Genomic DNA, 25,910 nt, shown 5'->3' with positions numbered 1-25,910 from the left:
CATTCTATTTCACCCTATTTTGGGTATTAATATGATTTAGAGACCAGAAAATGAAGGAGAATTAAATGGGAATGGAGGTGCCGCACTGAGTGCAAAACTCCCCTCTAATGTAAGCAGAAGCAGTTGCTGTTATTATGTGGACAAGTGCTTAGGCCATTTCCTTGGCTCTTGCAGGCAGGTAAGATAGGTGGGTCCCAGTGTGGGTGGCTGACACCGGTAGTCTCAGCACTTTAGGAGGCCAAGGCGGGAGGATTACTTGAGCCCAGGAGTTGGAGACCAGCCTGGGCAACAGAATGAGACCGCATCGCTACACAAAATAAAAAATTAACCCAGCATGGTGATCACTTCATTGCACTCCAGCGTGGGTGACAGAGTGAGACCCTGTCTCAAGAAAAAAAAAAAGGTAGGTGGGCAACAATTTGGAAGAATTGCACAAATATTTATGGATGCATTGGCCTTATAAAATTTCAATGTGTCATGGTTGTCGATGTTGCAATAAATGCTATTTCTGAGGAGCATCTTTTTGTCCTTAATTTCTGGGCTCTGTAATACCAGCCAAACCCAGATATATGTCAAGATCATTTAAAGCTTTAATTAAAGGCTGAATAGCATTTAAAAGGCTATGTTGTATATTTGAGTATGTAAATATGTTCCTAATGTTGCTAATAGAGTTGTATACTTAAACTGCTTATACAAAATCAGAGGGAAATTCGCTGAAGTAACATAATAAAAGGTGAACCAATTGCTATGATTTAAAAATAAAAACTCATTAGAGAATGTACTGTTCATCTAATTCAGAAAAGGACAAAACAGATAATAGATAAAAATTAAAGATCTGTCACAAAAGTCATAGAAGTCATTCATGTAAAGTATTTTTATAATGCAAGTGTTTCTTTAGAAAATAATGGAGGCTAGGAGGAAGCCACATGGTTTAACGTGTCTCTGCTTTCATTTCTAACACTTGTGTCCGATGTCATGCAATGCAAAGTTTAGGGAAAAAAGCCTGAAGAAACCTAACTGCTCTGTTTCTGCATGCATAATACATAATAATGAATAATGCAAATATGAACTTTTATTTCTCTGAATTTTGATGGACACAGGACCTAAAATGTTCTTCAATTTATAGCTACAACTGAAAACAGCAATGAATTGAGGGTAGAATAAGCTATAATACATTTAACTAGAAAATAGTTAAAGAACTTGAAACATTTTAATTAAGTAAGAATGTTAATTTTATCAACTGTATTATTTCATTTTAAGTCCTTGGGGTTAATCCGTTTTGGTAATGTCAGTGTATTTTATGTTTTTAATGTTGAAACTAAGTGTTGAGCTTACAGGAATAGGGTGAGAATAAACTATGTCTATAGATCACACCAAATACTTAAATCTTGTTATTTTTAAAGCCTACATTTTTAAGAAAAATCTTAATATTTTAATTGTTTGAAATATGATTGAAAAGGGAACTTTTCGATTAAGCATAAATACTTACAGAAATGTACACGAATTATTGAGTACAACTGAATACATTTTTACAAAGTTAACACATCTTTGTAAACAATTATCAACATCCCAGAACCCCCCTTTATGTTTTTTCACCAGTCACCAAAATATAAGTTTTAAACTGTAAACGTACAGATTATTAGGTTAAAATGTGATTTTTTTTTTTTTTAATCCACACAACATATAGATCATTTATTTTCCTTCTAGTCCTGGGTTCAGTACATAGATGGCTTCTCTTCACCCTTTGGGTGGACAGTTTTCTCCAGGTTGCTGCTGATGATATGATAAAGCTCAGCATAGAAGGCCCTCAGGTCCAGCACCATGGCCCTGAGCTCCCCATAGGCTGCCTCATCTCGCTCATGCACCAAGGCCCGGTAATCCATTACATGAGTCTCCTTGGAGGCCTCGGCCACTGCATCCCCCCGTTCTGAGAAGTACTTGGAAATGGTTGTCTGGAAAGCTTCCACTTTGGTCTTGATGGCAGTCACCCTTTCCAGCACCTTATCCTGGATTGCCACCCCAAAATCATTTCCATCTTCAATCTTGTTAAGCCAGAGGTCTGGACTCTTAAAGAGAAATGCATTCTGGTGATTACCTGGATCCAACACCTGATCCCTAAAATGTGAATTTTTAACTTGTCGTCGATCAGTATTGAAAAATAAATTTACGACTAAATCCTGTGTCTTAGTCTGCTCTGCTCAGCCTACAATAAAAAATACACCACAGACCAGGTGGGTTAAACAACAGACAAAATTTATTTCTCACAGTTCTAAAGGATGAAAAGTCCGAGATCAAGGTGCCAGCAAGGTAGGTTTTATTCTGCTGACTCTTCTCTTCGCCTGCGGAAAGCTGCCATCTTGCTGTGTGCTTACGTGACCCCTTTTTTGCACATGCACCTGGGAAAGGAATGTCTAGCTCTCTGATATTCTACTCATAAGGACACTAATCCAATCATGAGAGCCACAGCCTCATCACCTCATGTAACACTAATTACTTCTCCAAAGCCCCATCTCCAGCTTCTATCACATAGGGAATTAGGGCTTCAGAATATATGTTTTGGTGGGGACAGAAACATTCAGTCCTTAACACCCTATCAGAGGAATACTTACAGATGAAGATTAGAAAAAATAATAGAAATTAGAAATCAATTTTCCATGCCTACTCACTTATGACCTAGCCATCTATGATAGACTTGGTAAGAAAAAAATGTGTGGTATTAAGGCAGGAAATATGAGAAATTTGCTATTTACTTGAGGGTTTAATTTTGCCTATAAGCAAATAAAAAGTACTCTTAACCCCTTTCCATCGAAGATACAAAACAAAAACAACCTTTTAGAAATGATTATGGCATTTAAGTTAACTCAATTTTATTTTTGGAAATAAAGCGTACATTTTAAAACCAAGGTGACACTTGATCTTCAAAGTTGCTGTAGGAGAAGAGAACTCAATAATTTCTCAAATAATATAACCAAAAATCTTAAGAATTTTAATCTGGAGTTCTCTATTGGAGGAAAACAATGTCCTGTCATTTTGAAACTATAAAAAAAAAGAGGAAAATCTAGAGCTATATGAAAAAAGCTATATTTAAAGTTGTGGAAAGTCCAGGAATACCACTGAGGAAAGGCATTCAAGAAGGGATCAGTGTACAAGAATCTCAAGAAAAGTTGTACTTTCTTTGTTCAAACAAAATTATTCGTTGTTATTATTAAAGTGGTAAATGCCTAAGGTTATAATAATAAATATCTATAAAAATTTCAGTACAATTATATTTATTGCAACATTACTTAAGATAGTGAGAAACTATAAAGAAGAGATAATATCAAACACTAATGGAAATAGTGAAATAAACTGTGGTTTAGACATTAGACATTAGAATATATAAAAAGCATTTATACAGACATTTATATAGTGATCTTCAGAAATAATGCCTTTGGGCAATGTTAAAATATGGCATTAGGCACAAAACGCTGGATACAAAACTGTCCAAAAAGTATAATCCTATTTTGTAATAAGACTGAATTACTTACATAGGTGGTCTATAAATATTTCTTGATAGTGAGTGAAATACATCAAAATGAGAGGATCTGATTTTTTTCTTTTTTACACTTTACCTCCCAAGTTATCTACAACAAATATATGTTACTTTAATTTGTTAACTTTTTTCTAATATAAAAATACCTGAACTCATACTCTATATGCAATTTTGAATGCTGTTTTTCTATCTTAAAATTTATGTATTTGTTTGCGTTCCCCAAAGAAACAGGAACCGTATATATTTCCTTTCAGGAATTGGCTCAAGTGATTAGAAAGGCTGAGAAGTCCAAGAGCTACAGTTGGCAAACTGAAGACCCAGGAGAGCCAATAGTTTAGTTCCAGTTTGAATCTGAGCTGACTGGACAAGGCCTGCCCACACTGGGGAGGGCAATCTGTTTACTCAATCTACCAGTTCACATGGTAAACTCATCCAGAAACACCCTCACAGACACACCCAGGAATACTGTTTTACCAAATACCTGGGCACCCTGTGGTTCAGTTGAGTTGATACATAAGATGAACCATCACAAATTGTATTGAGGAAGACTAGAGAGCCCAGAAATAAATCCCTATATTTACAACAAAATGACTTTCAACAGAAGTGCTGGGATTATTCAATAGGGAAAGGATATTCTTTTCAACAAATGTTGTAGGAAAACTGAACATCCACATACAAAAGAATGAAGTTGGATCATTGTTTTATACCATATGCAAAAATTAACTCAAAATGTATTACAGACCTCAATATGAGACCTACAACTATAAAACTCTTAAAATATAAGGGGAAGCTTCATGGCATTGGATTTGACAATGATTTATGTATTTGTTTGAGTAGATATGACACTAGAAACACAAGCAATAAAAGAAAACATAGATAATAGACTACATCAAAATTTAAAACTTCTGTGCTTCAAAGGATACTATTAAAAGAGTGGAAAGGTAATTCCCAAGATGAGAGAAAATATTCACAAACTATGTATCTGATAAAGATGTAATATCTAGAATACGGAAGGAGCTCCTACAATTCAACAACCATAAAAAACTAAACAGCCCAATTAAAAAGTGGCCAAAGGGCTGGAGTTGACATTTCCATAAGAAGATGTACAAATGGCCAATAAGCACATGAAAAATGTTCAACATCATTAGCGCTAGGGAAATGCAAATCAAAACTACAGTGAGATACCACCTCACACACATTAGTATGGTTGTTATCCAAAAAAACATAAAATAACAAGTGCTGGTGAGGATGTGGGGAAATTGGAACCTTTGTGCACTGTTGATGGGAACTTAAAATTATACGGCTACCATGGGAAAGCAGCAGGCGATTCCTCAAAAAATTAAAAATAGAATTATCACATGATTCAGTAATTCCACTTTTGAGCATACATCCAAAGGAATTGAAGACAGAATCTTGAAGAGATATTTGTACACTCATGTTCATAGCAGCATTATTCACAATACCCACAAGGTAGAAGCAACCCAGGTGTCCACAGAAACTTGGTAAATGATGAATGAATAAACAAAATGTGATAAACACACACACACACAATGGAACATTATTCAGCCTTAATAGGAGGGAAATTCTGACAATGCTACAACATGGAGGAATCTTGAAGATGTTATGCTTACGTGAAATATATCACTCACAAAAGACAAATTGATGATTTGTATGAATTGTATAATTCTGCTTGTATCAGGTACACAGAATAGTTAAATTCACAGACATAGAAAGTAGAATGGTGGTTGCCAGTGGCTGGGGGAAGGGAGAAATAGAGAGTTGTTTTTAAATGAGTGTAGGGTTTCAGTTTTGTATTATCAAAAGAGTTCCAGAGACTGGTTGTACAACAGTATGAATGTACTAATTCTACTGAACTCTACACTTAAAAATGGCTAAGATGTACATTTTGTTGTATGTATATTTTATCACAATTAAAAATGAAAATATGAATTATTTTGAGGGGATTTTCCCCCTTATACAACACAGTGTGATATTGAAGCAAGGATAGATAAGCAGACCAATGGAAATAATTCAGAACCCAGAAACAGATTTAAGCACATTTAATTAAAAAGAAAGTTGAAGGCCAGGCCCAGTGGCTCACACCTGTAGTTCCAGCACTTTGGGAGGCCAAGGCGGGAGGATCAGTTGACGCCAGGAGTTCAAGACTGGCCTGGGCAACACAGACCCTGTCTCTACGATTAAAGAAAAAAAAAAAAAGGAAAGAAAGAAAAGAAAAGTGAGCCCTCAAGGAAGAGAAGCACAACTCCTGACTCCTTAAGTGACTTCCTTCCAAAGAGTTCAGTATGGAAAGGAGAAAAGAGTAACTTTAAGTGAAGAAATCTTACAAGTACTACCTCAGCCAGGTGATCAAGATCAACATCAACAGTGATAAGTCATGTTGATGGTATGTACCCTTGACAGGATGTAGCTCTTCACCTCTGTGGTCTTCCTTCCAAAAATTTATAGTCCCACTCTATTCACAATGAAAACGTCACACAAATTTCAATAGAGGGTCATCCCACAAAGGGGTACCAAGCCAAATCCTGATTCCTTTATATTTCCCCTAAATTTTGCTTTAAAACTGTAGCTTTCTCTTGTTTTTCTATTCTACTCCTCATGTACTTTTCATAGGTGGCTAAAAACAAAACAAAGCAAAATAAAAACAATTAGTACTTTCAACAGTGTGCCTATAAATATCCTCAGCCAGAACTATCAGTTCCTTATGTACATTTTCTGTTTTCTGCGTTCCTGCAGATGACAGTTTCACCACTGTCTTCATGGGGTTTGTACCTCCTGTTAATAAATTATAATATGTCCCCTTTCCTTCAGACTCCAATAGCTATTTCGTTACTGTCTTTTAAGCCTTCAATAATGGGCTCTTTAAGGACTTCCATCTCCTGCTTACCACCTGGTCCCAAGGTAAGGCTGCAAGTTTTTCTTAAGGCAGACACCATTTCCAAATACCAAGTTCTGTCTTATTATCTGTTGTTGCATAATAAACCACTATAAAACTCAGTGAGTAAAAACAACAACCATTTTTTATCATATGTCTTGGTTTTTAAAATTTTTCAAATTTTTTATTATTTGGTTTGAGATCGGGTCTTGCTTTGTCGCCCAGGCTGGAGAGCAGTGGCACGATCATAATTCACTGCAGCCTTAACCTCCTGAGCTCAAGCGATCTTCCCACCTCAGCCTCCTAAGTAGCTGAGACCACAGGTGTGTGCCACCATGCCCAGCTATTTTTTAAATTTTTTGTAGAGTCAAGGACTCCCTACGTTGCCCAAGCTGGTGTTGAACCCAGGACTGCATTTATTACCTGGCTTGTGAATGTGCCCACTCTAACTATGGCAAATGGGGATGTGATGACACTTTGGATCCTTTAGTATCGATGTGAATTCAAACCCTTGAAAAGTCAGGAATTCCTATTCCCCCAGTTCACCCACACAAATGGCTATATGTCCCTCTGGAAAAAGGACTGGGGGAATCTATCATATGTACTTGCTGTGGGTGATAGAATTCTTCCTGGGACCTGATCTACCCTTCAGTTAACGAGTTCCTAGCCTGAGTAGTGGCTCGGATCCAGAAATGAGGCAGAATATGGTCATTTTTATTGGGGTGATTGGTCTCAATCTCCTGAAGATCCGTGGTTGATTTCTTTTCTTTTCTTTTCTTTGCCAGGCTGAAGTTCAGTGGTGTGCATCGTCATGGCTCATGGCAGTCTCAAACTCCTGGGCTCAAGTGATCTTCCTACCTCACCCTCCCAAGTAGCTTGGAGTACAGATGCATGCCACCATGCCTGGATAATTTTTAAATTTTCTGTAGGGATGCGGGCGGTCTTACTACATTTCCTGGGCTGATCTTGAAACAATCCTCCTGCCTCGGCCTCCCAAAGTGTTGGGATTACAGGTGCGAGCCACCCCTCTTGGCCTTGATTTATCCTGATTGTATAATTTGAGTATTATGCTTATTGGCTGCTCATCCAAGATGTCCCTACAGATGCTATGTTCCATTAACCAGCTTCACATCTCTGTGAGTCAGACACCTCTCCCTCTTTCAATCCAAACTTGCCAGCCATTAGAATAATAGCCCACAATCTGCCCTTATCACTGCAGGACACTATCATCCACATTGTTATCAGGGAGCCCAGTTCTGTACTAGTATCACCAATATCAGCCCAAGGCCACAGGGGACAGCCACACTGACCTTCACAGAGATGCTGGTGCCCCTCATCCCGATGACTTTATTGCTTTATTAAACAGTGTCCTCTGGCCCCTCCCACAGTCTATCATTGGTGAGTGGGTTTTCTGGCACTCAACAGGGTATATTCACTCTAGAACATTTTCCTAACCTTTTGATCCTTTATTTTCCTGTCTGCCATGGAAGTTCCAGCACTTTCTCTCACATAATGTGGCCATGTTTTCTACAAGCTTCTAAGATCTTGTAGTGTGTTGTCACCAACTCCTAGGTTGCTTGTCAGGGTTAAATCCTGTTTCACAGGACAATGCTCTGTCTTGATTGACCCTCCTTTATCCAGCCTTATCTTCTACTCACTTTGATCCAACACCAAATATCCTGTCTTGGTTTGTGATGGTATATGTCAGCTCAGTCCTACATCTCCTTTTGAGAGCATCATCTCTTCCCTCTCTCAGCAGGCTGGCTCATGTTATGACTCAACCCTACTCATTTATCTGATGGCTCAAACAGGAGGTAGAAGTGGATCTGAAAGGAATGCCTGTGGCCTTGCAAGGCAGATGACTGCATCATCTTCAAGCGAGCGAGCAGTGCTGGTCTTTAACAGGATGAAGTGGGCCACTTCTATAGGCCCAGAGTCTGGGAGAATGTGGGAATTCAGGATGCCACCATGCCATGCCTTAAGGTCAACTTCTTCCCAACAAGGCCCTCTCCTCATTCAATCTCTTCCGAAGCTCTGTTACTCTTATTGTTGAGGCTCGGGCTTGATTCTTAGCCTCTTTTGGTGTTGGCTCATAGAAGATGAGAATCTCTTTATATGGTGTGGAAGAGGCCGTCTGACTTTGCTGCTTGCCTTTAATTGGTGATTAATTAACCTCAGCCTTTTGTTGTCTTCCTCTACGGCATCCACTGTTGTCAGCAGCAGCCAATTCCCTAATCCTTGTAATTACCACTTTCTCTAGCTCTCAAAATCCTGATACTGCACCTGCCAGTGCATTCCCTTTTAATGGTATCCAACGCCAGCTCACACCGGGAATGTTTTAATACTTGCACCACTGTCTCATGCCAGAGGTATCCATGCTCCATCTATCCCCAGTGATGGGTCTTCAGTACCCGCCTGCCAGTGGGTGATCTGGCTGTGCCTGCGATCTCATTTTAAAGCCACTTTCCTAGGATCACTTCCAGCACTAGCTGCTGCAGGTCAGACGCCCTGAGACTCTGAGATTTGCATGTACAGTTTATTGAAGAGTGCTCTCAGAAACAACTCCTTTGAGGAAGCCAGGGAGAAAATAGTACTGAGCAGAGGAAAAAGCCAAACTGAAATGCAGCTGCATCAGTAGCCTCAGCTGGCTCCAGGGGGAGCATTGAGGCTGAAAGAGCATTCAGAGATGTACCAATCCAAGGCACCAGGGCTGGGTCTTTGAATCGCTGCGTTGAATTCAGTCATTGGATTGTGGGCTACCCTTGAAGAAGAGACATAAATGTATTGAGGCAACTTCCTTTAACCAAGGTCAATTCCAGAAAATGGATTCAGCTGTGAGCCATCAACAGCCAATAATTACTCCCAGCGACAGCCTTGAACCTGAAGGGGGACTGGGTGAGGGGCCATAGTATCCATGGCACAAGTCTCCTAGGAGTGGTTTCTTTTCTTATTATTTTTCCTTTTATATGTATTATTTCTTCCTGTCTTTTTAGGTCATTGTTGTTGTTTTTTTCTTTTTTGTTACACATTTGGTTTGTATACTTTACTTTTTTAAAAAACAGCAAAGTCATTAAGATTTATATTTAAACGACAGAGATTTTGCTATGCAGTTACATGGTTTGGCTGTGTCCACCTAAATCTCACCTTGAATTGTAATCCCAACTGTTGAGGCAGGGACTGGTAGGAGGTGATTGGGTCATGGGGGTGGATTTCCCTCATGCAGTTCTCGTGATGGTGAGTGAGTTCTCACGAGATCTGATGGTTTAAAAGCATCTGGCAGTTCCCCTCGTCCTTGCTCTTTCTCTAGCTCCTGCTGCCCTGTGAGGAAGGTGCTTGCTTCTCCTCCTTCAGCCATGCTTGTAGTTTCCTGAGGCCTTCCCAGCCATGCGGAACTGTGAGTCAATTAAACCTCCTTTCCTTATAAATTACTCAGTCTCGGGTAGTATATTTACAGCAGTGTGAGAACGGACTAATACACCTAGTTACTCCTCTTTACATTATTTTCTAAATAGTCTGTATTTGTTGCTTGCTTTTTGACTTAGAAGTTATTTAGGAGAGACTTAATATTTAACCTTTTTCCAGTGGTTGTTTTTTCTAAAGTTAATTTTCTGAATTTATGGTTATATCATGGTGTAGTCAGAGAATGTAGCCAACGTAGTATCTGCTTTTGTCATTTATTACAGTTTCTGTTTTCCATTACGTTTTGTTTCCATTTTTCTTGCATATACCAAGGAAGATAAAAAATAACAATGCAGTTGAATCTGACAAACATATTGGTGTGTAATGAGATGTATGGTGTGCGGGATATACAGAAAAAGCAGAGGATATGTTTTTTCCTCTTTGTCTTTCTTTATATTACCAAAGTTCTTGGCACATAAGAAATGAATATGAGAACAGTATGAAAGTGAAGCGGTTCTCTTTATTCCTTTGTGCCTTCACATACTGATCAGGGAAAAGAAACCAGGATGATAAGTTTTTGCACTGGTGAAACCCTATCGCTACTAAAAATAGAAAAATTAGCTGGGCGTGGTGGCACGCACCTATAATCTCAGATACTCAGGAGGCTGAGGCAGGAGAATCACTTGAACCCAGGGGGCGAAGGTTGCAGTGAGTCAAGATTGCACCACTGCAGTGCAGCCTGAACGACAGAGCGAGACTCCGTCTCAAAACAAAAAAATATATATATACACATACATATATATATAAATAATTTCTGAGTATGTATTTATTGCTTTAAAAATCAAGCAACAGAATTGTTATTGTAATAAGCGTGAGAGGGTTTCCCAGGCAACATTGGATTCTGATTGGCTGAGTCAAGGTAAAATGATGCAGCGCACAAGTTTTGTGTTTTAGACTTGAAGCTCAAGTGTACTTACTTAGTTTTTGATCTCAATAAAATAGTCTTAAGGAAAATCATAAAAAATTTTGATTATGTGGATTTTGGCAAAACAGAGATGGAGTGCACATAGGGCAAGAAGTACTCATGATTCTTGATTAAACTTCCAGTGTTTTGAAAATCAAGTTAAAATTTCTGAAGATTTATACTCCGTTTAATTGTATTAGCACAATTTATAAATTATTGCAACTTTTCACTAAAATCCTGTCCTTCCTCAGTCTTCATTGTATATGTCTAACCTACATTTTTAGAAGAGTTTTGTGTGCCAAACTACCAATGATGAGAATTATATATTTCAAACAAATGTTCTAAGTTTTTGAAATAAAACCACAAATAAATTACCTATTGTACATAGAATGTTGCCATCTAGATATTTTTTCAAAAGAGTAGAAAGTATTCTCATTTTGATGCAAGTAGCTTGTTTTCCTTAAAGAGGTTGTTGCCGTGTTTGAGTCTATTGGTGATAATTCAAAGTAGGTTATATATTATCTTTAGTTTTAAAAGATTTAACAAATCTAGATTGAAACAGTTTGAAGACTAAATGTTTACTGTAAATATAGTTGTAGAATAAACAGTGAAGGAAAAATACATCACATATATGGATTGAGGGGTATGTTATCACTAATTTGTTTTTTTTTTTTTTTTTTGTAATGTGTTTGTACATGCCAGATGAGGTGTCCCTAAATTGGGCTTCACCGAATGACTTTTATTGGGGTAAAAAAAAAAAATCATAGAAGCACAGTCACCTGCAGATAAAATATTGAAACACTGAGTTTGAAACTCTTCTCTGAATACCTGGTACTCATTATGGCATAAACCACACATCATATAGTGCTTTACATTGTTGTTACTGTTTAATTTTTCTTAGATGTTAAGAAAAATTTAAGTGTAGTTTGTTAAAGATAATTTGAAAATATAAAAAAGAAGAAAATAGTTAAACATAGTTCTAACAGTATTATGCATACAATTTTGTACTGTCATTTTTCTCTTGATATCTTGTAATAATTTTCCCATATTAATATGTAATATATTTTTCCCTGCTGTGTAATATTTCATCTAGTACATATACCACAGCACACTTAACTATTCCACTATCACCAAACATTTAAGATGTTTCATTTCTTCATGGTCATATATAATGCTGAAATGAGGGTCTTTGTATATAAATATTTTTTCTTTCATATTTAGGAAAATTTTCTTGTGTAGTGTTTTTATAAGCTACACCACTGAGGCGGAGTATTACTACATTTAAAGTTCTTGATATCTGTTGCTAAACTGCCTTCAAAAAAGGTGGTGTCAATTTGCACTTCCAATGGCTGTATATGAGAATGTCTGTTTGGCCATACTTCTAGCAGCAGTGAGAATTGTCAAAACTATTTTCTAGTTATTTTGAGAAAAATATTAATACTATCTCCTTATTGCTTTAATTTGTATTTCTTTGGTTATTAGCAATGCTGATAATTTCCTCAAGTTTGTTAACTTGCTTTCTTCTGTGATTTGGCTGGGCATACTTTAAAAAGCATCTTATAATAAAGCTATTTATAATGTACAGTGATATCATATAGATAGTATTGTGATAATATATTACACGTTGTGTATTGATATAACTCACACACCATACAATTCACCCGTTTAAAGCAAACAGTTAAATGACTTTTGAGTATATTCATAGGGTTGTGCAACCATCACCACAATTAATTTTACAACATTTTCATCACTCCAACAAGGAATCATGTACCTATTATCAGTCACTCCTTATTTACCCCCAAACCCCTTTACAGACCTAGGCATACACTAATCTCTACTTTCTGTCTCTATATGTCTACTTATTCTGGATATTTTATATAAATGGAATCGCACAACATATGATCTTTTGTGACTGCATTCTTTCACATAGCGTAAGTTTTCAAGAGGCAACCATGTTGTAGCTTGAAATAGTGCCTTCTTCTTGATTGTCTAATAACATTTTGTTGTACAGATATAACTCATTTTATTTATCAGTTTATCAGTTGATGGATATTGGAGTTGTTTCTACTTTTTGACTGTTATAAATAATGCTTCTATGAACATTTATGTACAAGTTTTGGGGTGGACACATATTTTCATTTGTCTTGGGCCTAAACCTAGGAGTGCAGTTGGTGGGTCCTACGGTAACTCCACGCTGAGTATTTTGAGGAATTGCCAGAGTGTTCATACCTGCTTTTATGCATGTTAATCTATTGGTGTCTTGGTGCTGTTCTTAAAGATTTGTATGAGGTCTTTATATAAGGTCAGTGTTAACCTTGTATACTTGCAGAAAGTATTTTAATCCCCATATATCACTTGCCTTTAATTTAGGTAATGAGTTTTGTGTGCAAATATTTTTCAGTTCTACATTGTCAGTTCTGTCAGTATTTTATTTTGTAACTTGTTTCATTGTTACTAAGCTTTTTAAAAAACCATTCCTTGGCTGGGCAAGGTGATGCATGCCTGTAGTCCCAGCTACTCAGGAGGCTGAGGAAGAAGGATTGCTTGAGCCCAGGAGGTTGCAGCAGTGGTGAACCATGATGGTGTCACTACACTCCGGCCTGGGCGACAGAGTGAGTCCTTGTCTCAAAAAAAAAAAAAGAAAGAAAGAAAAACAAAAAATCAAAAATCAAAAAACCTATTCCTCTGTGGAGTTTGAATCATATTAATGTACATTTTCTTGTAATTTTTCTATAATTTAATCTTTTAAAATATTTCATTCCTTTATTTAGGTTATTCGGGTGGATGGTATAAGACTAACAGCAAAATGGATTTTTACTTCCAATTATCTAACCAGTTGTACCATTACCATTTTTCCTAACACTTCCTCTCTTCCCTGCTGAATTTGTCTTGATATTGCCTCTTTTATTGATTATTATTATTTTTTTACACGTTCTAATGTCTGTTTTGGTCAGCATGCCTATTCCTGCACCAGGACCACATTGTTTAAATTATTGAAGGTTTAGAATATGTTTTGTACCCAGGAAAACAGCCATATTTCCTTCAACCCAGCACCTCATATTTAATTAATCATCTTTTTCAAACATTTCTTAGTGACTCTTATTTTTTTCCAAATGTTTCCCAGCTTTTTCCAAAGTTTTGTTATGTTTTCTAAATACTGTTGGAATATTCATTGTGCTTGCATGAAATGCTCAGTTAAACTTCAAGAGACTTGACATTTTAATAGCAGTAAATTTTGTCATCCAGGAACCTGGTATATCTCCCTGGTTATAGTTTTTCGAAAAAGCTCAGCCAAGTGTTGTACTCATTTTATGCAAATCACATATGGTTTACTCCCCACTGGAGCATATCCAGGTTCTGAGGGGCCTAAAGCTTATATGATTTTTGGGGGTTTTCTTCAAGAAAATGAAAACAAAACTACAAATACAAAATTAGGTACCTAATCTTGGAAGGAGCCTGGGTGAGTAGTGGGCTCTGGAGCTGCCTTTATTTTCTAGGCAGTTGGCTTCTTTTCACAGGTATGTCTTTGTTGATCTTGTTATTATATATTTGTAATATATTATCTTGTGTTCCTATAGGAATTAAAGAATCTATGAACTAAACTTAGAAAATACTTCGAAAAAATCTGTTTTCTACTTTTCCATTTTTGAATTTCTATACAAATAATCATACTATATGTGACTAGCAATAACTTTATATCATCTTCTGTAATATTTTTCTACATCTTAAACTTGTTGAGAAAAAGATCCATATACTGAAGGTCTTTAATAAATGTTTTTAGTGATGACTGATAAGCTAAACAAAGGAGTGTATTTACTGAGGCCATAGCTAGATGAATTTGCTACTCACCGTTTCATGCTTCAGATGCAACATAATTTTGTCCATAATGCAGAGTGTAGGCTACAGACCTGTACGTATAGACTAACACACTTTGCATCATAGACTGGGTTTTTAATACAACCTTTTTTTTTTTTTCTTTTAGAGACAGGATCTCACTCTGTTGGCCAGGCTGGAGTGCAGTGGTATGATCATAGCTCACTGCACCTCTGAGCTCCTGGAGTCAAGCAATCCTCCTACCTCAGCCTCCAAAGTAGCTAGGACTGCAGGTACGTGCCACCATGCCCAGCTAATTAAAAAAAAAAAAAAAAACTTTTTTTTTTTTTTTTTTAAGAGATGGTGTCCTGCTGTATTGCCCAGGCTGGTCTCGAACTCCTGGACTGAAGGGATCCTCCCACCTTAGCTTCCTGAAGCACTTAAGATTACAGGCACGAGACACCACATCCAACCTTACTATAATTTTAATGCTCTAAACTCAGAGTATGTGTATAAAGGCTTCTCAACAGTTTTCATTCTAGAAATTATTCAAGAAACTATGTATTTGACCTGGTTTCTTGGATCAAAAATAGCCAAAATGAGAAGAAAAGCTTCCTAATGAAATAGTCCTGAACATAAGTTAATAACTAGGTTTAAAGAGTCTCACTAGGGACTTATTCTATTTACAAAACAAATAAAAAATATTGAAAAGGTTATTTAGTATATGTATCCTACTGCTACAGCATTTTATACGATAAGGGATCAAATTTTCATAGGCCATTTGAAAATTGCATATTTTAGAAATTTCAGAAGATACATCATTTATCATTTCTGTTTTACTCTAATGTTTTTGAATTCTAATATAGAGATTGTAGGACAACAGAAAAATGGACAGTTCAAGTTATTAATTAAATTAACTGTCATCTTTGTAGTTGATACATATTTTGGAAAACTCACAAAATCCTATAGTACCCAAAGCATCCCACCAAGTGCTTTAGAGATATGCAGTACATTGTGGTTTATGGCACTGAGAACACCAACCCTAGCCCCTAATTATCCAAATAATCAAGAATACGGGGACGTTTTTAGTTAAGACCTTTGGTTTTAGTAACCGAAGATACCTATTCACAATAAAGAATGCTCAGATAATTGTGATTATAACTGCTAGTTAAGTTTAGTTGCATGATTAACTAAATGTTTGAGACATGGGATTAAGAAGGGACATGGTAAAACACAAGCAGCTTTAAGTGACTTAATTAGCACGCCAAACAGATGGAGGGAAAAGCTCACATGCTCACCTTGAACTGTTTTCAGGCCAGGTGCAGTGGCTCACACCTGTAATCCCAGCACTTGGGGAGGCCGTGGCGGAGGGCTGGGGTAGCGTGGGGTAGCGTGGGATGAGGCCAGATTACTTGAGGTCAGGAGTTCCAGACCATCCTGGGCAAAGTGACGAAACTCTATCTCTACAAAAAACAAACAAAAATTAGATGGGCATACTGGCAAGTACCTGTAGTCTCAGCTACTTTGTGGGTTGGGGCAGGAGGATCACTTGAACAGGGAGGTCGAGGCTGCTGTGAGTTGAGATTGCGCCACTGCACTCCAGCCTGGGTGATAAAGTGAGACCCTGTCTCAAAAAAAAAATTGTTTTTTGTTAACACGATTTAATACCTATTAGATTTTGTCTTTGTGTAAACATAAGGAAATAACAAACACGCTATAATTTATATGTGCTTTCAGAATTGGGAGCCACAGAAAAATCCATGAAGTTTTAGGATGTTTTTAAGTGTGTGGAGATTTTGAACATTTCTTTTCATAAATCTCACCTTTTTCTACCTCCAAATGGACTTTCGGGGAATAAAAATGGATTATTGTGAATTAATGCAAAGAAAAATATTTATTGAGATGCACAACTTACCACCCAAATCAAAAGCCTATATTTGGAACAAGACAGTTAAGAACATGACAGAACATAATAACCTTTCATTGCATTAAGAGACGAGAAAAGAAAGGAATGAATGACCATGTAATGTTATATCCCTTCCATTGGAGAACTTTTGCATGGAATATTGTGATTAGCATGGTGATTGCGTCAGCTTTAAGCTTTTATCACTGTCTAGGTTTTAAAGCAGGGCATGCAATATTATATCTTAAAAGCTCTTTAATTTTTAAAAACCCCAGAGAGCCTTTAAGTGAGACTTAATTAAAATTCAAATCAACCTTAGATGTATGTCCAAGACAGTTTTCAAAAGACCTGTACAACCTGTGTTCCTTTGATTCCATTCCCTTTCCAGTGTTATCTCCAGTTGCTCTGGGCGGCACCCACTTGGCCAGCGAGTTTGGAAACCTGAGGGCATTCTGGGGTTGACACAATGATTTGATATAGGGTATCACTGACACTTAGAGGAGGGGACCAGATTTGCCTGATGGCCCCAAAACTTGATTTGGTTCTGCACAATGAAATATGTTCCTGCCCTGCTAGTTTCAAAAGATGCCCTGAGCAATATCCTAGACAAATATGGCAGTAGTACTTTTAATACAGATCTAAGTCAGCAGCCCTTCTGTGTGAAGGAATACTGAAAAGTTTTAAAAGAAGCTACACAAAAAGGCTCCTTATTTAGGGAAAAATTCCTTATGTCGAGGAAAGCTTAAATGACATAAAGATATTGCATAAGAATTGTCAAACAACTAACTCTTTCTGTGGATCCTGGCTTTGTTAGAAGTTTTGTTTTGTTCATTATAGGGGGTTTTATTGGCATTACTTCGATGTTTTAAAAGATGACATTACAATATTACTGATCTTGATGATTGAGTTTAAATTTAAGGAAACCTTAAATTTTGTGCTCGAAATGAGTGGTTGACTCTTCTCTCTATAGGCATAGCTCTGGTGTTCACAGTTGACAGGGGAAAGGATTTTAGTGCAGCTGCACATTTAGGTGTAGAAGCATGAAAATCAAAATTATGTTGTGTAATTAAGGAGATTTGGAAATTCCTTTACTAGACTAAAAAACTGAATATTACTAAGAAGTAAATGAGATACAGAAGTCATAATACATTTTATTAATAAATGTAATTTTAAAATATTTTGTTGTATTGCCATTCTCTATATTTTTTTAGTGCAGTACAAAATTGTGTGAAAATCACAGAAACAATCACCCACAATGTCCCGCCCAAGAAACAACCCACAGACCAGCAGCCCACAAGACAGTACAAAGGATGGGAGCAGCTTCCATTACTTTCAAGGGAGATTTGAGCTCTCTGGGAAGAGCAGACAGTATCCAGCAGATGCATTGGAGCCCCAACCTGGTATTGGAGATGTTAAGGACATTGAAAAAGCAACTAAGTCTATGCTAGACCCAGCACACAGATCTTATTTTTACCTTGTAACCCCAAGCTTAGTATTTTTGTGTTTTATATTCGATGGATTACACAAGGCACTACTCAGTGTCGGTGTGAGCAAAAGGTCTAATATTGTGATTGGGAATGAGAACAAGGAAACAGGTACTCTCTATGCTAGCAAATTTGAAGATGTTTTGCCTGCCTTCACTGCCCTTGAGATGTCATCAATTCTGCATCACTGCTGTGATCTTCTGATAGGCATTGCTGCCGGATGGAGTAACCCGATATGCACCAACAGCCTCCAAGTACAGAGACAATTCAAGGCAATGATGATATCCATTGGAAGACCTTTGCATAGTGAAAGTGCTGATTTATTAATTAGCTATAATGCAGGGCCAGCTATAGATTGGATCAACTCAAGACCATGGGTTGGAGGATTAATGTTCACATTTCTATTTGGAGAATTTGAATCCCCTGCATGTGAGCTACTTGATCAAGTTAAAGTAGTTGCCAGCAAAGCACAGATGACGACCTACTACACTGTGAGAATGTTCCTGGATCAGTGTGTGGATGGTTCCACTGCTTTACCCGCTGTTGTGTCGGAGATTCCAGTTTTTGAGCAGAAGAAAGCACTGACTAAAAAGGTACTTGGAGATTTCTTTGAATTTGGGGGTGTACTTCGCCACCCTGTTATTGGGGTGCTATCACCACAAATGTTCCCAAACCTAGCAACAGCAGCAAACTACTGGGCCAAAAGAAGGAATTCCACATTTTCTGGATTTGAAGCCCTTGACTTTATACCAGGATCAACTATTACATTCCCTGTACTTCAAATGGCATCTGCTCAGAAAATCTCCCGAGGAAGTGACATGGATCCATATACACTTAACATCCTTCGCGGTTATGGGATTTCGGGATTTGAATAACAAATACGTGAACTAATCCTTATATATACATATAAAAAGAAATTATGTGAAAATCACATTCTAAAATAGTATCTGAGTGTTGTCTATTGTTTTCAATCTTGGTCTGTCTCTGACATCTATCGCAACTTCTCTATAATCTTTTATTCTTTAAAAGAGTCCATCCAATATTCTCTGGCCACTGAAAGATGTGATCTCCAAAGTCTTTTTAAGTACTGGAGGCTAAAAATATGCTTTGACATGTAGAATTTTGAAATAATTGAAATGTTTTCTGTAGTCACATGGGGAGTTTTTATTTTATTCTTCATAGATAAGGCCCAGATCATTTTTAAGGTTATTGTATTTCTTCTCTAATTTGTCTCGATTATTTTTTATAATTATGTTGAAATAAATCTGATGCATTATCACTTATCCTAGCACTATTTTTTGTTATGGTTCTAGTGTCCTCCTGTACCTCTGTTCATTTCAGGAGATCTCTTTTATGGAATGACTTATTTTTTCTTAAATCAAAATGTAATCATTAAGTCGATGCAAGGGTCTGGCTATTTTAATGGATCTTGTAGTGTAGTCATATCTGAGCATTTACATATTGAAATATGTGTTATGAATTATTTTCCTTTTAGTTCTCTGTTAAACTATTGAGATGCTATTTTCATTTCTAAAACATTGTTTATGTAGTTAGATTATATCACCCAGGAATTTCATTCCCAAATATGTGATGGATTACGTTTCCAAAGGTGGCTATAGCAATATCTCCCATTCCACATTTATTTTCTTTCTGTAGACGAAGTCGGGCGTGCGGTGGCGCGATCTTGGCTCACTGCAACTTCTGCCTTCCCGGCTGAAGCGATTCTCGCGCCTCAGTCTCCCAAAAAGCTGGGACTACAGGCGCACGCCCGGCTAATTTTTTGTATTGCCCCAGGTTGATCTCGAACTCCTCGGCCTCCCAAAGTGCTGGGATTGCAGGCGTGAGCCACTGCGCCCGCCCCACAGGTACATTGAATATAACCTCGCCGTTTCACCATCAAGAGGTGGGGTCTGTTTTCCCTTTCCTTGAATTTGGGCTGGTCCTGTGACCTGTTTTGGCCAATAGAATGCAGCGAAATAATGTTGTGTAAGTTTGGGGCTTGGCCTTAAGAGGCTTGCAGCTTCCACCTTCGCTTCCAGGAATGCTCTTTCTTTGAACCTTGCTGCCATGCTACCAGGAAGCCCGAGAAGCCACATGAGAGTTTAACCTGTAAGAGAAGGGTGGTCCTAGGCCAACATCCCCAGCTGAGCTCCAGGCCAGCAGCCAGTGCCAGCTGAGTTATGTGAGAGAGGCCACTTTGACTTCTTAGGGGCCCCAGAGCCCCAACTGCCTCTATTTTGTCAAGCAGAACTGCCTAGTCAACCCACAGAATCATGAGAAGCCATACATGCTGTTTAGGATGGTTTATTTCACTCGGTAGATAAAATAGGCTATCAAAGGGAGTCATTACAGCATATTCATTATAAAAAAGTTGTTAAATCTGACATTGTTAAGAACCACTGTCACAGACAGTAAACACGTTCCCCTTAGGACTTTTAAAAGATTCAACAACTTGCAAAGATTTTTTTTTTTTCTTCTAACAATAGATCACTCGGATTAAAAACTAGTCAATTCCCAGATTTAAAAAGACAACCAGTAAGGCAGAAACTTGCTACATCAATTTCTGAATTTTTATTATTCTCTCCCATTTTAAGAGGGAAATTCCTTATTTTCTATCGGAAGGCAAAAAACATGGCTAGAGTTAGCTGTAAGACAGTGGTTGCCATCCTATGAGTCAAAAACTGGCGAAATTTCTCTAACTCTGTGCTTACCAATCATTGTGTGCTAATTCTGAAACATATACAGATGTTGTTATGATTAGAAAAATACAAATTCACTCAAAAGCACTACTAATTTTATAGTTTCTTTTCTGGTCATTATATAATTTTCAGTTGTGGAGGGATCTGATCATTAAAACGGAGTTCTCATACTTGAAATATTGGGAAACCCACTGCTGGAGGTCCCTAAATCCAGCTGCTAATGGATTTGTAGCTGCTAGTATTCCTTCAGATGAATCACTGTCTTCTCTCTATTTGGTTTCTGGATCTTGAAATCATTTGGTTTCTTACAGTAAACTGAGCAATGGACTAGGAAAAGAAATTCCATAGAAAAGTTAGATAAGAACTTTTAGTGGCATTTGTAGAGCAACATAGACTTTCATTAGCCATCATAAAGAATTGCCTCATGGAACCATTTTTAGAAAGCACAGACTTTTGTCTGTGGTTTCTGGGTTGGTGGAGGTCACTAGGTTGGTGGAGATATAAGTAACTGGGAGTAAATGGAAAAGCTAGTGGTTGTACATGAAGGAATAAAAATTCATAGTAATTTATGGCATTTGAATTGAATGCTGTACACAAATAAGGATATATTCTGGAAGTCCTAAGTCAGGAAATGATATTTATTGAATCTGAGCATAACTTTAAATATTTTAAATACCTTTTAAACATTTTATGCTTCACATTTTTCAGAGAATTTTCCTGACATCTACCTCACGAGTGTCTTGAGGATCTACTGAGATATTATTCTCTGTATTTATAGACCAGGAAACTGAGGGCACAGAGAGGTGAAGTTATTTTGTCCAAGGTGAATCACAGAGCCCGAAGAGCGGCTCAAGTCTCTGAGCCCTCATTTAGTACTTTTAGAGTAAACATGATCTTTAAGATTAAAGACTTATAAAACGCCTGTTCTTATCAAGCACTGACACTAGATCTACCAACCCTTATTGAGATTAGCTTGATGTCATTAGCCAGGGAGAACTTGCTTCAATACCAGACAGGGGATAGGGGAGGGGGACACACACACATAAAACAACATGAAAAAGCCAGTGAAAGCATCACTATGTTCACTTGCGTATTAAAGTGATTTCATATACTTATTGTTCTTCTTTGTTATGGGTGATAGACATTTTCTTAATCGAATAGAGAGAATGAATAAAAATGTCTTTAGAGATCTATTACTGCTATCACCATTAATCTGTAACATACAATTTAAGCAAAGTGTGCTTACTGTGTAATTTCATTTTAAAGACAATTCCTGTAGCTTTCCTCTCAACTAGTCTGCCATCATTAAGCATCTAGGTGGACTCTAGAACTATGAATGTTGACCTTCAATTGAGTATTTGATGCATTTTAAATGGTTTTTCTCCATAATTTAAACATAGACCAACATAGAGGTTTAACAGTGTAAGAGAAAGACTGAGGTTTAAAAGAACTATGTTGAGATTCTCTGGTGTAAAAAAAACTGGAGGACTGTTTTGAGTTAATTTGCATCAATATTGGCAGAAGCTTTAGCTATCATTGATCAGCATGTGTTTGCATTTTTAAAATCTTTTAAATGTTGGTGTCCAATGGAAATCTTTTAAGTTTTAAATTTTGCTAATTAAGATTTAACAGCAGGGAGAGGAGAAGGAGGAAGTAAAGAAAAACTGCTGTCCATTTTCATCACTCTTTTTTTTTTTTTTTTTTTTTGAGACGGAGTCTCGCTCTGTCGCCCAGGCTGGAGTGCAGTGGCGCGATCTCGGCTCACTGCAAGCTCCGCCTCCCGGGTTCACGCCATTCTCCTGCCTCAGCCTCCCGAGTAGCTGGGACTATAGGCGCCCGCTACCACGCCCGGCTAATTTTTTTGTATTTTTAGTAGAGACGGGGTTTCACCGTGTTAGCCAGGATGGTCTCGATCTCCTGACCTCGTGATCCGCCCGCCTCGGCCTCCCAAAGTGCTGAGATTACAGGCGTGAGCCACCGCGCCCGGCCTCATCACTCTTTCATAAAAGGTGGGACTCAATTTCAAAATAGAGGACAATTGTTTAAATTGAGAAAAGTTGGCTTCATGGACAGCTGTTACATGGTCCTTATTTCCTTGCTATGCTGTGGACTGGTGGAAATTGAATGACAGAGTGAAGTCGCTTAACACGCCTGCACTGGGAACAACAAACCTAAGCCAATCTCTTTGTTTTATGGATGAGCAAATTCGAATTCCTGCCCATGTATATCTAAACATACTTTAAGAAGCTTAGTAAGGCTGATGCATAAGTGTTTCTTTTTTTTTCTGAAGAGAGCTTCATTCTCTGCTTGTGCTGGCCAAAGCCCCTTAGAGATCATGTACCCAGAAAGGGCCAGTCATCATTTCCAGTAGCCACTAGAGTTCCTTGATTGTCATGTCAAAAAAGATGCTATTTTTCTGGTAAATAATGGCTTCTTTTCCTTTCTTGCTGGAGTAGTCAAAAAAACTTCTCTGATCTGAAATCTGATTGTTCTGGCTACTAATGTCATTCATCAGAAAAGTGAGGCCACTAATTAATATTAGGAGCATAAATGGAATTTGGGACACGTTTGTATAATTTTGTTCACCAGGCATAAAAGAATTTTAAGATATTTACATTTTCCCAGTGCCATATATCTTGTTATAACTTCTGAAGTCCATAGAACTTTGTTTTCTTAATGTTTTTACCCTGGCATTTTCAAGATTTCCATGTACAGGAAGGAAAAAAAAATCTCTTGAAATTGGACATTACTGCCAAACTCTCATCTCTGTTTTTCATTGCCCTTTCATTTTCTTTGTCCCTTCTTGCTCATTTTCCTCTACTTCACTCCTCCCAACACATTTCTGCTCCCACAGAAAGTTTCTAAAACACATCTTTGGAAATTCCAGTTTATCTTAATTTCAGCTGAGGAGTTGCATTGTTTTTATATACTGGGAAGTACCTATAATGCTGTCAATCATTTACATTCTAGTATGAATAAGTTCCCAGGTACATTTGTTCCCCACACCCCACTACCCCATCTAGTTTCTGGAGGGACCATGAAGATAATGGATATTGGAGAAGGGTGCCATCAAGTGGGGAAAATGGCAAAAGAATGGGGAAGCTAAAAGCATTAGATATGAATCTCATCAGCTTTACAGTATTGCTTAGGACTAAGTGTTGTCCCCACTTAAAAAAAAATCCATTCTAATTAGTTAATCAGACTTACCTGCAGATAACTTTGAATAGATAAAAGAGAAATGGGTGTGATAATATTAAAAAATACCCAGTCATTCTTTACAGTCAGCACAAAAGCTTCTGGTTAAACATGGTGGATTGAACAGATGCATTTATTTATGTTCCCTCTATAAATCACACTAAAAGGATATTAAAGGATTAAAAAGAACAAGAAGAATGGCAGAAGAAATGACAACAGACAAAAGATGTCAACGGAGATGGAAGATCAGGAAAGCAAATGAGAGATAACTGATTTAATAGCACGAATAAGATGGAAACCCAAGACCTTGGGTAGGGAGCCAGCCAAAAAAGCCACTTCTCTCTGCAGAACCCCAGAAAGCCACAGGAATTTGTAGGAAGCAGAAACCTCTAAAACAGGGAGTGCAAAGTGGCACCGACATTCAAAGAATTATTTGAAAGGCTTTGGCCTTCCAGGTTACCTCCTTCCCCTTTCAGAGCTGGGCAGCTATCTTTCCCCAACCCCTCAGAAGGTTGGAGGTTTGCTTTGGAGAGTGTGTGAATCAATTCAAGATAGAGACAGAAAAAAAACAAACAAAATAAAATACCTGGGAAAACTTATAGAGCCCTATGTGGCTTAGCTGTGCAGATTTATGGTTGTTATTATGAATCATAGAAAGTTGATTCATTATGCTGTAACTATAATTGGGGGGAAGTAAAGTGGTTTGCTTGTTTGGTGGGGATGGGTAGGTAAGAAATTTTGATTTTCCATAGGAAAAAGTCAAAAGACAATATTAAGAACAACAACAAAAACCCCCACAAGTAATAGAATAGCTGGGTGCCATGGCTCACGCCTGTAATCCCAACACTTTGGGAGGTCAAGGCAGGATTGCTTGAGCCCAGGAGTTCAAGACCAGCTTGGGCAAAGTAGTGAGATCTCATCTCTACAAAAAAATTTAAAAATTAGTTTGGTATGGTGGCTCGTGCCTGTAGTCCCAGCTACTTAGGAAGCTGAGGCAGGAGGATTGCTTCAGCCCAGGAGGTCAAGGCTGCTGTGAGCTATGATCTTGCGACTGTACTCCAGCTGGGGTGATGGAAACCCTGTCCCTTAAACAAAACAGGAAGGGAGAGTGGGAGGCAAGAGGAGGGAAGGAAGGAGGGAAGGAAGGAAGGAAGGTAGGAAGGTAGGAGAAGGGGTTATTTTGAGATGTAGTAATATAAATTAGAAGAAACAGCCGCTTCTATGAAGTGAAATTCCAGAATGGGAAGGAGTACTCCTTATGAAGTTTCAACTGTAACTGAAATTTTAAAAGAAGCATTTTAGGAACTCTTTTTTTCCCTGTCCATGTTTTATTCTCTGCTTTTCCATAAAACATGTCATTGTATGTAAATAAGAAAAACTGTTGTTTAAAAAAAGCTATATTGTTCTGAACTTTGACAACTTTCTTTTTCTTTTTTTTTTTTTTTTTGAGACGGAGTCTCACTCTGTTTCCCAGGCTGGAGTGCAGTGGCGCGATCTTGGCTCACTGCATCCTCTGCCTCCCAGGCTCAAGTGATTCTCCTGCCTCAGCCTCCTGAGTAGCTGGGATTACAGGCACGTGCCACCACGCTGGCTAGTTTTTGTATTTTTAGTAGAGACGGGGTTTCACCATGTTGGCCAGGCTGGTCTCAAACTCCTGACCTCAGGTGATCCACCTGCCTCAGCCTCCCAAAGCACTGGGATTACAGGTGTGAGCCACCGCACCTGGCCAACTTTGACAACTTTCTAAAGAGAAGTGAAGAAAAATATTCCAGAGTGAATCTTCTTTGGAAATTATAAACTTTGTTGCTTGTCTTTAGTTCTTTCTTGATCTTACTAGTTTGATTTTGTGGTTTTATTTTTAACCCTGCTTTGTTCTGTTTTCTTCCTAATAAGAACCAAGTAGTAGCCTTTCCATATTTTGTGTTTCTTTTGAAAAATGCAATGACATGAAACAGAAATTTAGAAAAGCTGAGGTTTATTTCTTTTTGCACCTGGAAATTGAAGGAGATAATAGAATAATCTTGGTTA

General features: G+C 37.8%; 1 protein-coding gene across 5 annotated transcripts in view; it reads left to right on the top strand.

The window, feature by feature from the left end:
* The window catches only part of EBLN1 (endogenous Bornavirus like nucleoprotein 1), a 36,706-nt gene extending 17,787 nt beyond the window's left edge, over nt 1-18,919 (top strand). For 2 of the 5 annotated variants that reach the window (XM_521424.9, XM_063781483.1), the window contains one exon: nt 17,716-18,919. In XM_521424.9, coding sequence (XP_521424.6) covers nt 17,760-18,863 — 1,104 coding nt within the window. In that variant the 5' untranslated portion in view covers nt 17,716-17,759 and the 3' untranslated portion in view covers nt 18,864-18,919. Of the gene's footprint in view, nt 1-9,732; nt 9,820-14,770; nt 14,895-17,715 lie in introns of all 5 variants that reach the window. The other 3 variants (XM_054660818.2, XM_063781482.1, XM_054660819.2) reach the window with 3 other exon arrangements.
* Nucleotides 18,920-25,910: the final 6,991 nt, after the last annotated feature.

The sequence above is a fragment of the Pan troglodytes genome, chromosome 8 (genome assembly GCF_028858775.2).
Source record: "Pan troglodytes isolate AG18354 chromosome 8, NHGRI_mPanTro3-v2.0_pri, whole genome shotgun sequence".
NCBI classification, from domain to species: Eukaryota; Metazoa; Chordata; class Mammalia; order Primates; family Hominidae; genus Pan; species Pan troglodytes.
The sequence above is the reverse complement of the archived record's forward strand: the minus strand, read 5'-3'. Positions and strand labels throughout refer to the sequence as shown.